The 14,310-nt window shown below is 38.6% G+C and overlaps 1 protein-coding gene across 1 annotated transcript in view; it reads left to right on the top strand.

The window, feature by feature from the left end:
* USH2A (Usher syndrome 2A (autosomal recessive, mild)) overlaps nt 1-14,310 on the top strand; it is a 589,735-nt gene that overhangs the window by 228,958 nt on the left and 346,467 nt on the right. Inside the window, 5 exon segments of the mRNA XM_004685238.1 lie at nt 2,155-2,281; nt 4,464-4,556; nt 7,379-7,558; nt 8,571-8,701; nt 10,203-10,476. Of these exon segments, the coding sequence (XP_004685295.1) occupies nt 2,155-2,281; nt 4,464-4,556; nt 7,379-7,558; nt 8,571-8,701; nt 10,203-10,476 (805 nt within the window).

Genomic DNA, 14,310 nt, shown 5'->3' with positions numbered 1-14,310 from the left:
GAAGATACAAGGAAAATCAAACTACAAAAATAAAAGGACTAGCAAGTAGCTCTACCAAATGGCTCTCTTCCTAGCTGATGGAGTCATCTGCAAAAGTTGGGATAGTGTCCACATGAGAAGAACCCACTTACACTCTTGGGAAATTAAAGCTGTTTTTTTGTAGCAGAGAATTCTGTATGTCATAGTTGCTGTCATGCTCTGTATGAGGGTTGACAAGAGTCAATTAAATGTGTACAATGGGCATGTTATGGTACTGCTACTTTAGGGAACTATAAACAGAAATGTTTTACTCAAGATGGTATGATTAATATTGTACGTCTTTTGACATAAGTGTTTAACTACATTACTTCAGGTATTTACCAGTTTTCTCTTTAAAAACTATATGTAAAATTTAATTAGAATTTGATGAAACTTCCAACTAATTGTAAAAAATGTTTTACCCAACATAATTTTGGTCTTTAAATTGATTATTAAGTTGATTATGGTTAAGGATTATTATTCCTTTATTAAGAAAGGAATTTATTTTCATTTAGAAAATTGGGAGTAATCTGATATTTTTCTTTTCTTGTTTGTATGCAGGAAAACATTTTAAAATACAGTTTTCTTTTTAAAATACATTTTTTCTTGAGGTAATATTGCATTCTAACATAGATTTTGTGAATACATTTTTTTAAATTAACATCTGTACGTAGTGCATTAAGTTCACCACTAAAAATGTAACTCTTTCTCTACCTTATTTATTCACTACCATCCACAACTTCTCTTCTGGTACCCAGTAATTTGATCTTAAATTTTAAGTGTTTAATTTATTTTTATTTAGTCCATTTGATGATTTGTTTCTTTATATGCAACAGATGCATGATAAAGTTTCTCTGTCTGACTTAATAGTAATTGTAGTCAGCGATGATAGTTACAAAGTCGAAATACCTTTTACTTATTCTTATTTGAGAATAAGAATAAGAGAGTTATTATACTATTAATCTCATGTACTGGTGTTCACTTGGTTGTAAAATATTAAGTTGGAAGTTTTCTCTTCTACTTTTCTGTGTCCTTACCTTCGCTCCTTCTTGCTGGTCTGTCTTCTTGATGTCTGACACTTTCCAGTCTTAACCATTTGGAAGCTCATTTTTCATGATGTTTCTGTTGCTGTATGTGGGCCCACTGCTTTGTGGTGCAGAAACCCCAAGCAGTGCCACTAAATCTGGAAGAAAGAGCTACTTTAATTTGAGATCACCTGGCAGGAGAGTGGAAGCAACTTTCTCAAATCAGTCTTCCTGAGGCTGGGACTTCCGGCCGTGTCTAGGGAACTGAAGAACAAATACAGAAAATGCAAGTTGGGAGAGTCAGTTGCTAAATTATGGTGGGTGTAAATTGAATTTGGATCCAGAACTGTAACAGACTGAACGCTCCTTGCTTCTGAATGCCGTCCATCAAACCATGAGTCAGGTTTCTCAGTTTCATCTCCCAGAATTATTTTTGGTTGAAGCAATAATATACCATGTTGAGGAAAGAGAGCATTCGTCTGGGTCTGTGCCCTGAAATACAACTTTTCCAATTATGAATGATTGTTTTTTTTTTTCCTTTAAAACAGGTAGAGGTAATTTTGCCCTGTGGTTACAAGCCTACCATTTCTTCATGTATATAGAAATAACAATTGACTGTCAGGACCAACATTGTCTTCGGGAAATCTATAAATGACTACAAAACATTGAACAACATTGAACGTTTAACCCATTATGTTCAATGTATTAGTAACTGGCTAAATTTTAATGTAAAACTTATTCCTTGTAAGAAATATATTAGATAACAGAAATTAATTTGCCTGCCATTTTTGATTATGTTATTAGTTTCTTCTATAAGTCAGAAATTATAGAATAAAAACTCATTACCTTTCTGATAAATATAGGTACTTAAGATGCAAGTATCCTTTTCAATTGTCTTATTTCACAGAGTGGTTCTTTTTAGGTTTGAGCACTATGGTGTTCACAAAAATACATGACAGGAAAGCCAGACTGATATTTGACATTAACTTTAATGTTGAGTTCCATCTGAAATGTGTGCATGCTTACAATAGAATCATGTTGAAATTTGTAAGTTGGGTTAAGTGTTTGTGTTTTTAAACACATACATTCAGCCATTGCTTCATTCTTTAAGGGATCTTCAGTAGAAGTTACCACAACCAATGATGATGGTCAACAATGTGATGATGGCAAATGGCATGAAATAATTGCTAGTAGGCATCAAGCTTTTGGCCAAATCACTCTTGATGGTCAGTATACAGGTAAGAACTTTCTAGAAACAGCTCTGTTGATGAGCAAATGTTACATTGCTTTTCTGTGGTTTATATGTATTTTTTTATCTCCATTCAATTTCATCTAAACTGCTGTTATATTTGCATTTGGGGAGCTTGTAAAATGATGATATCTAGCAAGCATTTTCTCATTTGTGCAGGGTTTCAGGTATAGAGCTAAGTAAGAACAAAGTCACCAGTAGCACGTTTCTATCTTTTTCAGTTCTCTATAATTTGCAAGTGCTCTTAAGTTTCTTTTAACCTTTAAAAGACAAATAAAAGATATTAAAGATGAGGAAATTGAGGCACAGAAAAGGAAAATAATTCCTCCCCACTTTCATAGTGTGTAGACAGAATTCTTGAGGTGTGAAATCTGTGTTTGCACTTTTAAGTTCAGTATTTTTTTCTACCCTGCCCTATCTACCACTCTCAATTAATTTTAGTACAGTTATAGTACTTGTCTGCTACTGCACACTTGTTAATGCTCTCAGAAAATGTGGATATTTAACGAGCACTATTATATGCTGAATATTGCTCTTGGAATGCTAGGTACAAAGAGCAAAGTTTACATTGTAAGTGGGGAAGGAGGAGAAGACAATAAATACTGTACAAGTATCTGGTATGAATGACATCTGAGAACAAAACATAATGAGAAAAAGGTGTGTGTGTCTGTGTATGTGTGTGTGTGTTTATTGGGAAAAGGCCACTTGATTTTATGAAAGGCAGTTTAGGAAGTCCTCTCTGACAGGTAACATTTGAGCAGACACCAAAAGGGAGTGCCAGGATGAACCCTGCAAACATCAGGGGAAGGTTTCAAGCCAAGGGAGAGCAGGTGCCAGAGCCCTGAAGGCGAGGATACTGCAGGTACCATGTTCAGGGCCAACGAGGAAGGCAATGTGGGAAAGAGGGGTGGGCAGTTCAATGCAGGCAGCAGCATCCAAGAGACTACTAGGGTCTATTATATAGGACTATGGGGGCTTTCATTTGGGAAAAGAGTATCGGTTGGCAGAGTTTTGAGAGAGGCATGATATAATTTCTTTCTTTAAGAAATACTGACTGCTCTTGTGAGACTATATTTTAAGGCAACAAAGGTAGAAACAGGGAGAACAACTTATAAACCTCTATAATAAATGTACAATAATTTTGGCAGGACACAAAGGTTGTTTAAGCCAGGGAAGGAGTTGTGGGTGTATTGAAAAATCAGGATATATGGTGAAGGTTGAGTTAAAAGTGTGATTGAGGTAGAACAGTGTTAGGCAGGTTGAAACCTACTCTTGCCTGTTTTTATAAACTTTTATTTGAACACACAGTACCCACTCATTCTGTCTTGTCATAGCTGCTTGAGACTGCATAGTCTGTGAAGCCTAAAATACATACCAGCTGGCCCTCTACAGAAAGAGTTTGCTAGCCCTGGACACAGAACATGAGTACAAGCTCTGGGACCTTGGCAACTGGAAGAAAGTAGCTTCCATGAAAAAGGGGGACAAGTGAGCGTGAGAAGCAGATTTGGAAAGAAGGGTTCAGAGTTCAGTTGGAACATGTTAAGTGCTAATCTCTGTGAGTCCTACAAGCAAACTCACACTAGTCTGAGCTCAGGGAAAAGTCATAGACTGAAATACAAATTGGTAATTGTCAACTATGGACAATATTTATAGCCAAGAGACCAGATACAACAAGACTGATGATAGTGATATGGATTCTGAAACAAAATACTCCCCATCCTCTCAGAATGCCTACATCATTGATGGTACTTTCAGGTATCCAAACCCCTTTAGAAAGGGCTCCCTTTAGAAACTCCCCTCCCCAATGTCTATGTACAATCCTGACCACACCTGATCTCGGAAGCAAAGCAGGGTCAGGCCTGGTTAGTACTTGGATGGGAGAAACTCTCTCCAAGATGAGAGTTCTGGGCCCTGGTAGTTTGTCCTCTGTCCTCTGTTCTGGGGTGGTGAAAATATGAAAAGATGATAGAAGGAAGAAAATCTGGGTTATCTGATATCACAATATTGGAGTGATGAGGAAGAAATAATGAAGTGACTGGGAATAGATATAGAAGTAAGAGAACCAAGAGAGGGTGCTATCCTAAAAGTCCAGTGTAAGGCTTGCTAATTTCTCAAGTTGGTAGAAATAATGTATCCTGCTGGAGTGAAAAGTCTCCCCTCTTTCTCTGTAGGTTCCTTGCTTGCCCTGAATGGGAGCCTAGTACCTGGAGAGAGCTCAGGGGTGTCTGAGCACCAGGGGTATGCTGTTCTCAGGAAGGAGCCTGGTGAGTTTGTGGATGTATAGAATAGATGTGTTGCCACCAAATTTTAAGATAGAAATAATTTATATTTTTTAAAGTATGAACTGTAATATATATTTTTTTTAATCTCATGCTGCATTTCCTATGTCAACATTCTCTTCTTTGCTCAAGGAACCATGCATTTCTTGCATTTTATTTCTTAGGGCCCATTCTTGATCTATAAAAAGAGTTCATTAAGCTTTGGCTGAAATGAATTATCCTAATTTCAGCCAAAATTCTCTATTTTAGGATAAGGTGTCAGTGCTTCTAAGATTTGAAGCTGAATATAAAACAATGCAGAAATAGAAAATGATGAGCTCAATTTTCTCTAAATAGGGTAAAGTATATCTGAGTACTGGACTGCAACAGAGTCACTAAACCAGCCCCTACTAGATAGAGATAGAGAGCACGTGGCCTTTGCTAAACAAATAGATGAACAGGCATTCCAAATCTCATGCCATTGGTGCTAAAATTGAGATATACACACACATCCCTGAATTTTTAGGACAGTTGAACAAAATCTCATTCTAAAATATAATCAATAAAAACTGAGTATGAGCAAAAGAAACCCTTCCAGCACGTGACCCCTGCTTCTAGAGTTGGCTCCCAAAACTGCCTCAAAGTGCTAGGATGTCTTCCAAGTGTATCCCAGGAGGTTAAAATGCAGCCTTGTGTTGGGCCCTCCCTGGTGGCACAAGTGGTTACATCTCAGCACTATGAAGCTATCCGCAGACACTGCAGTAGGAGTTCAATCCTGGCCAGGGACATGACCCATATGGTACAGCAGACCTCTCTTTACCCTCTGCTGCTCCCCTACGCAGAGTATTTCAGTCAACCCACCTGTTCTGCTTCCCATTATGTCTCTGGTGAATCCTCTCACCCCCAGCACCTCTGGCCTGTACCCCAGTTCTGTATGCATAAATAAATTAGTCTTTAAGAAGAAAAATAAAATGTAGCCATGTGAATATTACACATGCGCAAAGCCCCAGAGAGCTGTCTAGTATTTATGAGTGGCACTCTCAGGAAATTGTGAAGAAGATCAAAATGAATAAACTTGAGGATGGGGAGGAGGGAGAAAAAAAAAGGTGACAAGCACAGCAGACTGTGGTAGCAGATTATGGGTGATTTGGTGATCGCAGAACTGTGGTGACCACACATCTGAGGGAAGAAATCCTTTATTTTGGAAAAAAAATCAACAAGTACATAAACCAAAGGAAGAATATATATATATATATATATAATAAAGTTTCCAGTGAACTTTGGAGAAGGGTTTGATTATATATATTATATATATATTCTGGTAGTGAATCTGCTCGAAAAGGTAGAAAGTCAAAGGAGGGGGGAAGAGAGTGGAAGAGAGAGAGAACACCTTTGTTACAGGTTTTCTTACGTGTTTATTTCATCTTTATTCTTGAAGAATATTTTCACTAGATATAATATATATATATATATATATATTTTTTTTTTTTTTCTCACAGAAGAACTGGATTATAGGCCAAAGATGCAGACATGGTCAGCAGGGAGGAGTTTATTGTGAGAGGACTCAACAGAGACAGAGTGGGGGCAAAACAGGCAGATTGACTGAAACATACTACTGAGGGGAGCAGTGGGCAGGTCAGGAGAGGTCTGCTGAACATTGTGTGAGTCAGCTCCCTGGGTGGCGTCAAGCTCTGGCCATAGCGATGATAGCTTGAGACTTAACACCTAGGCCATAGGGAGACCCTGTTATATTTATTTACATCTTTCTTCACTTTGTACATTTTTCATCTTGGTTGTAATCCCTGTGAGTCTCCCACCATCACTTCACGCATGTGCCATCACCATAGTCCCGTGTGCTCTTCCCACCCCAGTTCTGTTCCTATAAGCCAGAAAGAAAAAGGAAAAATACTAGATGGTTTCACTCATAACAGGAAGTGTAAGGGATCAGGAAAAAAAATTATTTGAAGCAATTGTAATAAAGTAAAAATGAAAATCAACTAACAGCAATAAACCAGAGACATTCTGTGGGGGAGGAGAAGGGGATAGGAGCAAAACGTGTTTCAGGTTTTGGCCCATTCAGCAGCACCCTTCATGACTAAGCTACCCAGGGTATCAGGCAGCTGGATGAAAGAAGACCCTGATGCTATGAAGAACGTATGACTAGTAGTAGCAAGTACTTTGACCATGTAAAAAATGACTGCTGAGTAAATGACTTCCCTAGAATCATCATAAACTCAGAATCTGAGAACAAAGCTTTGTACTGATGAGTAAGTGCGTTGCCATATGAAATGCAGTTCACATGCTTCTCTCCCTCCCCCCTTTTTTGATCTCGCTCCAATGCTCTCATTTACTCATTATCAACCGATATGCTGGGCCCACAAACCCCTATCAACCTGATTTGTCGTGCCAAATTTAAGCTTAATGTGACATTAATTCCTAAAAATAAAATCAAAATAATTGATTCATAATGTCAGGGCAACTAAACTATAAATTATAAACTTCCTTCACACTTTACTTTGTAAAAGCATTCTTCATTTCAACAAGTGGCAGTAAAATTTTGTTGTTGGTTCAACAGACAATATTTTTGCTCATCCTATAAAACCCAGAATTTTGCATAATTGTTTCTGCAGATCTGCTAGATCTGAACAAGGATGAAGCACTTAACCATGGCCAATGGTATGATGTTTACATGAACTGTTGCCAGGTTGGCAGTAAATAGGTGACAAGAGCTATTGCCTGTGTCTCCGATTTTAATAGCACATAAAATTAATTGCTGGAAAAGAAGTTTTTCAAAACACATTTTTCTTGATATCTATCAACTACTGCAGAAATACCCCAAAAGGCTTTTGTGGGCTGTCTCCAGGATGTGTCCTTTGTGAAGAATTACAATCCCACTGGAGTATGTGAACCTCTGATTTGGCAGAATTCTGAAGAGCAAATCAATGTGTCTAACAACTGGGAGGGATGTCCCTCTTCATTACACGAGGGAGCCCAGGTCCTGGGAACAGGTAAGGATCTAAATAGACTAGACATCGATGATAGTTTAGCATGTGTGTTCTGGCTGTGGTGTAATTTTATCTCCCCATCTTATTATTTTGACCTCCTATGAACCTATTATCAAAGAAATACATAGTTATGCCATGATGCACTTAAATACATTCTCAGAGTCTGTGCATATGTAATATAAGCGATAAGACTCATAAATCTCTTTGTGCATAATGGAACTTGCCAGTGTTCCAAGGCAGTTTTCAACTCACATAGCTTAGTGTCACCCATGGACATTTGTAAATCCATTGTTAGAAATCAGTATACACTTTTACTCAGAAGATATTTCATAGGAGTTTTGTTTCCTAGAATAACCTGCAAATAACTTACCCCATCATGAGAGTGAACTATATTCCTAAGAGTAATAGTGCAGCTGTGGCATGGGATAGGTCATGAAGGTCTTCCTTAGTGCCGGGAACCATGAGCCACCATGGCTGCAGTTCAACAAAGGCTGCAGCACAGATGAGGAGGGGGCACTGGTCCCTTGTCCCTCCACCCACAGCTCTGTACGGCAGTCTGGGAGGGAGAAGGGAATATGGTGCATTGCTAGACAGGCTTTTCCTACATTTACAGAAGTTGGTTAGTTATTAACTTGCTTAAATTACCTTCAGAACAAAAAGCTAACTAATAATATAGGTTTGTCCAGTGTTTTTTTTTTTCTTTTCTCATCTTTGTCATTATTCAGAACTTATCATAGTCAATGCAACTCTATTATTAGTTCTTAAATAAGACAATATTAGTCTTTATCATATGCTCTTATTTAGAAATTACTCTTATTTAGTAAATTACTTCCTCTTTAAAAATCACATTAAATTCATTCTACCACTTTGATACAGTTACAAAGGGGTTTCTTCCTAACATTGCTTTGCATCTTATTTTGTGATTGATTTACTCTATAGTATGTCCTAGAAACATACAGCACTGCTGAAAATGCTGTTTTGCACATGATAATTTGCACAATATTTTCATTTCCAGGGTTATTGGAACTTCTTCCAAACTTGTTTCATGAAGGAATGAACTTTGAGATTTCTTTCAATTTCAGAACTGACCGATTAAATGGATGGCTTCTTTTTGTCTACAACAAAGACGGACCTGATGTTCTTGCTGTATGTTAATTAAAATCACGTATAAATAAAGCAGCTGTTAATGTTAAATGGCGGGGTTCTTTCTAAATTCACTTTTGTTTTCATTTCCCTGCAAAGTGCATATACCCAGTCTTAAAATATCACCACAGTGTGATAGTGGGGAGACAGTGGGGAGACAGGAAGAGAGGGTGGGTGTCCTCAATTTCATTTTCACCCATCTAACACTTTCAATGTTTGCCATGTCATGTCCTGCTGAGTTACTTTTAAAAATACCTCGTAGATTGGATTTTCACTGTCATTGGAGTTGTTCTTATTTTGATGGCCCTCCCAGAATTGTACTGTTTCCCTAATAGGTTTCTCCAATCCAGTTCAGCTTTTATTTCCTGTATGTATTTGTTAGGTGGTAAGGGTGAATAGCAGAAGATAATCACAGAAAGATTATTGGCTTTGTGTCAGACAAAAAGAAGTTGAAATATTTTCCGTATCATTCAAATCCCTCCAAATTTTGTGTGCACATACCTGGCTGGACTCTTCCTGACTCACCCCTACGTCAATATGTGCTTTCTGCCTTCTCTGACTTGACACCTTTCACTGAACTAGTGAGCTGGAAAGCACTGTGATCCTTGGGAAGAGTTTATCATAGGCAGCAAGGTTGTGGGCCACTGTAGGGAACTCCGTATCTAAAGAATAAATGCACACAGAAGTGAGTGACTTTTCACCTGATACACTTCCTAAAGATGACATTTATCTAGAAAAAGCCAGCCTTTTTTATCTGGTGTCACTTAACTTGTTCCATTTGATGCAATTCATCTCAAATTTTCAAGTATCCTATATCCGTGGACTTGACTTATAACAAAATAAAAGCATAGAGGGTAAAATAATTATGTGACATTTTGAAGGAAAATATATGGAGGCATTTCCTTTACATCAGAATTTGGGTAAAATATGCTTGCATGAGAAAATGGTACCTTAATCAAAAAGAATAAACATAGAAGAAATTACGTTAGTTAGTCATTTAGAATAATACAACTGAAATATTGAATCAAAATAAATCTCCCAAATTTGAAATTGAGTTCACCCACCAGTTAAGATAAGCTTAACCAGGCTTGACATTTCATTTTCTTATTGTCTTGTCATATTTACCCCCCAAATTAAATTGATATATGAAGTAGTATTTTCTCATTTTCTAAAAACCCAAATAAAAACAGAGTTGTAGTTCAAATTGCTCTGTTCTCAGCAGTCATTCAGTCAGACATGCTGGAATTAAATCTTTTCATCGTGTTACACCCCAAACAACAGGTTCACCCATGTAATATTGTGTGACACTGTGTAATCATTATTGGATATGAATGTAACTCGAAACAACAGTCTTCATGTCAATGATAAGCTTGCAATGTACTTCATAACAGATTAATTCTAATTCTGCTTGGAATAAAGAAAATATTTTTTTGTGTGTGTTTTTCACAAGGTTCCCTGAATCTCCACTTATATACCTGTTTTTATTTTCTAATATGAAATACAGATAGAGCCAAAGAGTGGAAGGCTGAGCTTCTGGCTGAGCACCAGTCTTTCCTTCACCAGAGGGGCTGTATGGCTGGGGCCATGCTGTTGTGATGGAGAGTGGAACACAGTCATCATCCAGAAGGGAGGCTCTGTCATGTCTGCAGGCATGAATAACCTGATGGAGGGCGCATCCCAGCCCCAGCCCCAGACACAACCACTGACCATGAGCTTCCTGGTCTACCTGGGTGGAGGCCCGCTGCTGGATGCCTGTAGACTCCTGAGTTTGGAAAAAGGTAAGAACCTGGGGAAGAATCCCCAGGTTGATGCCGCCCTGGTGGCTCAGGGCTTGGGTGGTTCAGTGTTTCAAGATTTAACAGTAGAATCAGGCTGAAAGCAACACCACTTACCCTTTGATGGGAGAATTTTAAATTCTAAAAAGATTCACAGAACAGTCCTGCCAGTGTTTTTGTGTGTTCCTCTAAAGAGTGCTGTCATATCTCTTTACAATCAATATGTTTATTCCAAAATGTCTTCAGCAAATAAAGTTATATGTAATAGGTGGTAAAATACAAGCTTTCTCATGTTTCCCTTAAAAGCACAGGTGGTTCAGTTCTTTTGAACACTGCTCAATATCTGTATGGATTTATGGATTAAAAAATAAAATAGGTGTGTACAGCTAGGAACAATGGCATTGAATTCATGTTTTTTTTCTGATGTAAATACAAAGTGTCTTCCTGTATCTCAATAGTTTTCATTTGGCCAACTACATGAAAGGATGGGCTTAGTTGAGTTTCAAACACACTTGTGAAAAAATCTATTTATTATTGATTATTAATAGCCATCAAGGAAGGGGAAAGTAACTAAACCAAACATTTAACTTATATAAGTGCAAACGTAATCAGAGAAATTATTAATTTAAAAAGGCCCAAATAGGGCCCTCCCTGGTGGCACAGCAGTTTAAAGCACAGCACTGTGAAGCTATTTGAAGCCACTGCAGCACTGTTTCAATCTGTACCCAGGGAGGTCATAGCAGATCTCTCCTGACTGCTTCCCTCAGCAGTGTATTTCAGATGACGTGCTTGCTCTTCTCCCCACTCTGGGGAATCCTCTCGTTCACTGCATCTCTCACCTGTACCCCAGTTCTTATATGTATAAATAAAGAAATCTTAAAAAAAAAAGAAAAAAGGGCCCAGTAACTAAGGGCGTCCTTCTCAGAGTTCAACATGAAAACAGTTGGTTCTTGTAACAAACCGATGAGTTAGGATTCATTATTCATGTCCCTGTTTTCCGGATGAGATAACTGAAGAGCAGAGGGGACAGTGAACCCCAAAGTTACAGGGCTTGAGCCAATAGCAATCCTGTCTATCAAAGTCCACTCTCCTTCCTTTCTGCAGCCAGTGCTCCCTTTTATGGGCTTTGATCAGCAATTCTGTTCTGTAACATGAGAGCACAGAAACTTCCAGCTGCTCTCATATAGAGAACATTCTCTGTGTATTTCAAAAGCTTGCGCTGTGAATGGTTAACATTTCCGTGAAGCAGCCTTTGCCTATTTGGTAAGTACATAAAGATTTAAATGCCTTTGAATAGAAAATATATAGCAAGCTGTAAGGAGACTTTTAGAAGGGTACTAGTAAGGAGTTAATGAATATCTGGGGTGTAAGACAGTAATGACATTTTCAAGGCACTTAAGGTGTATCAGCAGCTAAAAATATTACATTCATATAAGGGCTTCTCCTGGTTTTCAGGTTTCTGAGTTGGAAACAGCTTGAAAACTGTTATCTGAGCAAGATTACTTGATCCTGTTTACATCTAGGAAAATGTTCTGCATTGCAAATATTATACTTTCAAAGTACACTGAAACCCATTCCTGTGAAGGTCCTGAGCTAACTCTGGAATTTTGAGATGATAAGGATAGAAGTTTAAAATATCAACATAGACCCAAGGGGATAATTTAATCTACCCTGTGACTAAGGCAATGATACTGAAAGATATTTTTTGTACGTAATGCTAAGTTTTTATCATTGCAGTAATATCCATATCAGTGGTTCTCAAACCATTGCTAAAACATTGAAGTGTAGTAGCTGCAACAGAGTAAGTATTTCATAAAATTCATTCTTTTTATTGTTGTTCAGCAGACATCAGAGTCACCTGGAAAGGTTATTGAAAATGTAGATTTACGACTCTGTCTTCTAAGATTCTGCTGCTCTGTGTCACTGTATGTGTTAGACAGCAACCAAGGAGAGCACCCAGCACAGAGGGATGTGTGCATGTGTAAATTGCGAGGGTTGAGAAGGAATCGCATTTCCTCATTGTATGTTTTTCAATCTACTATCAACAGTCTTAAAAATCTTCTTCCTTTTCTGTGCTTCTCAATTAGCAACTTTTTTTCAGAGGCACTATTTTGTGATCATGTTAGTGCATTTTCTCCTTACCCATGAATGTAATCTTCCTTGAAATCAAATGCAAATGAGTTTTCCTCTTTGTTTTGGAAACCCTGGGCAACGTAATTTACTGAAGATGAACCAGTACAGATGATGGGCATTTATCCGAGAACTGCTCCTGGGAACATCCACCTACCTCTGGGTGGGGAGTGGCTGTGTGGTATCACAGGGGAGCTCTGCCCAAGGTCCCTGTGGACAGGGAGGGAGACGGAGAGGAAAGCGAGCCTTCCTGAGCACTTGTCAGGGTGAAAATGCATCCCCGAGAAGGCGACTTCTTTTCTTGTCACCTCAGAACTTTGGAACATCTTCCAGTTGTTTGGAGACCTGGGCAGGGATAAATAAGGAATGCTTTTTGAGTCTCATGAAACACTAAGAAAAGAAGGAGTGTCCACAAACATACCCTGTCCCCTCTTCTCTCAAATTTTAGAAGGAATTGAGGGGGTTTCCCAGCAAGAGTACTCCAGTGGGCTGTTGCTTGAGGAATATGCACACTGTACGGGAAGGAACTCCCTGACTGTTCTCAGGAAAGCCCAATGAGAGCCCTACTGGGCCTCAAGGGTTGAGACTTGGGGTCAGAGTAGGCCTTCTCTAGAAGGACTATCACGCATGAACCTTATAACCATCTCTTTGGCTTTTCCCTAGCTTAAAATTTTGTCATGTTAAGTAATTTTAAAGATATTTATTTTTACATACTTTCACTTTTTTAAAGCTGGATTGAAAATGGATGTAAACTTACCATCTTAATCATTTATAAGTGTGGGATTTGGTGGCAAGAAGTACATATGCATTCTGATGCCCCCAGTCGCCCCTGTTCATCTCCAGAATTCTTCATCTGGCAGAAATGAAGCCCTGTACCCTGTAAATTATCAGGCATTTCTTATACCAGACTGAGATGTTTGCCAACACTGCCTTCCCGCTATTATTGGTGGGGAGGCTGGGGTATAGAGAAGTTAGTGAACTCGGCCATGTGCCAAAAGAAAATTACTGCTGGTAAAGAAATTAGAATTCTTAGTTTCTGAATGTTCAGGCAGATGCTTTTATATTGAGCTTCATTGCTTTCAATTCAATTCACCCGACTTATTGTCTACTGAGTGTTCAAGATACACTAGCAGTATTGATCAGTCGGGCCTAAAGGAATGTGAATGATAGCAAAGACATTTAAAAGGAAATAGGCTGCAACTTAATGTGTTCAGAGATATCGTAAGACATCATATAAATGCTGAGCAGAACTGTATGGTCATTGTTACTATTAACGTATGTTACTGGTAAGCATTGCATTATGTTTTATTTCCATTTGCTGCCGAGGCTCTATAATCTTGAAAAGAGCTATGTGGGTATTTGGGGGCCTTTCAAAGTTGCTCAGTCTAGTGTGCTGCAGCAATCCCCAAAAGTCCGTTTGTCCCTTTGTTTACAACTGTTTTCTGGACAGAGTGCCCCAAGCTTCCTGAGCAGATCTCTGCACAAAAGAGCAGAAATTCAAGCCCTGCTTCCTCCCAGATGGCTGGGTGTTCTGTGGGTTTCCAACAAAAGATAGCATTGCATTCCCCTAAATGTACCTCTCCTGCCTTCACTGCTAAATTTTGCTGAGCTGTGCTGCCTGCAGGTCGTGCTAAAGCCAGATGTGTAGAACACACATTCTGTGACACCTTTGGGTCCATGGTCCAAATTTGGTCCTTGTCATGCTCT

The sequence above is a fragment of the Condylura cristata genome, unplaced genomic scaffold, assembly GCF_000260355.1.
Source record: "Condylura cristata isolate star-nosed mole 26May11 unplaced genomic scaffold, ConCri1.0 scaffold00018, whole genome shotgun sequence".
NCBI classification, from domain to species: Eukaryota; Metazoa; Chordata; class Mammalia; order Eulipotyphla; family Talpidae; genus Condylura; species Condylura cristata.
This window is presented reverse-complemented; position numbering and strand designations above follow the sequence as displayed.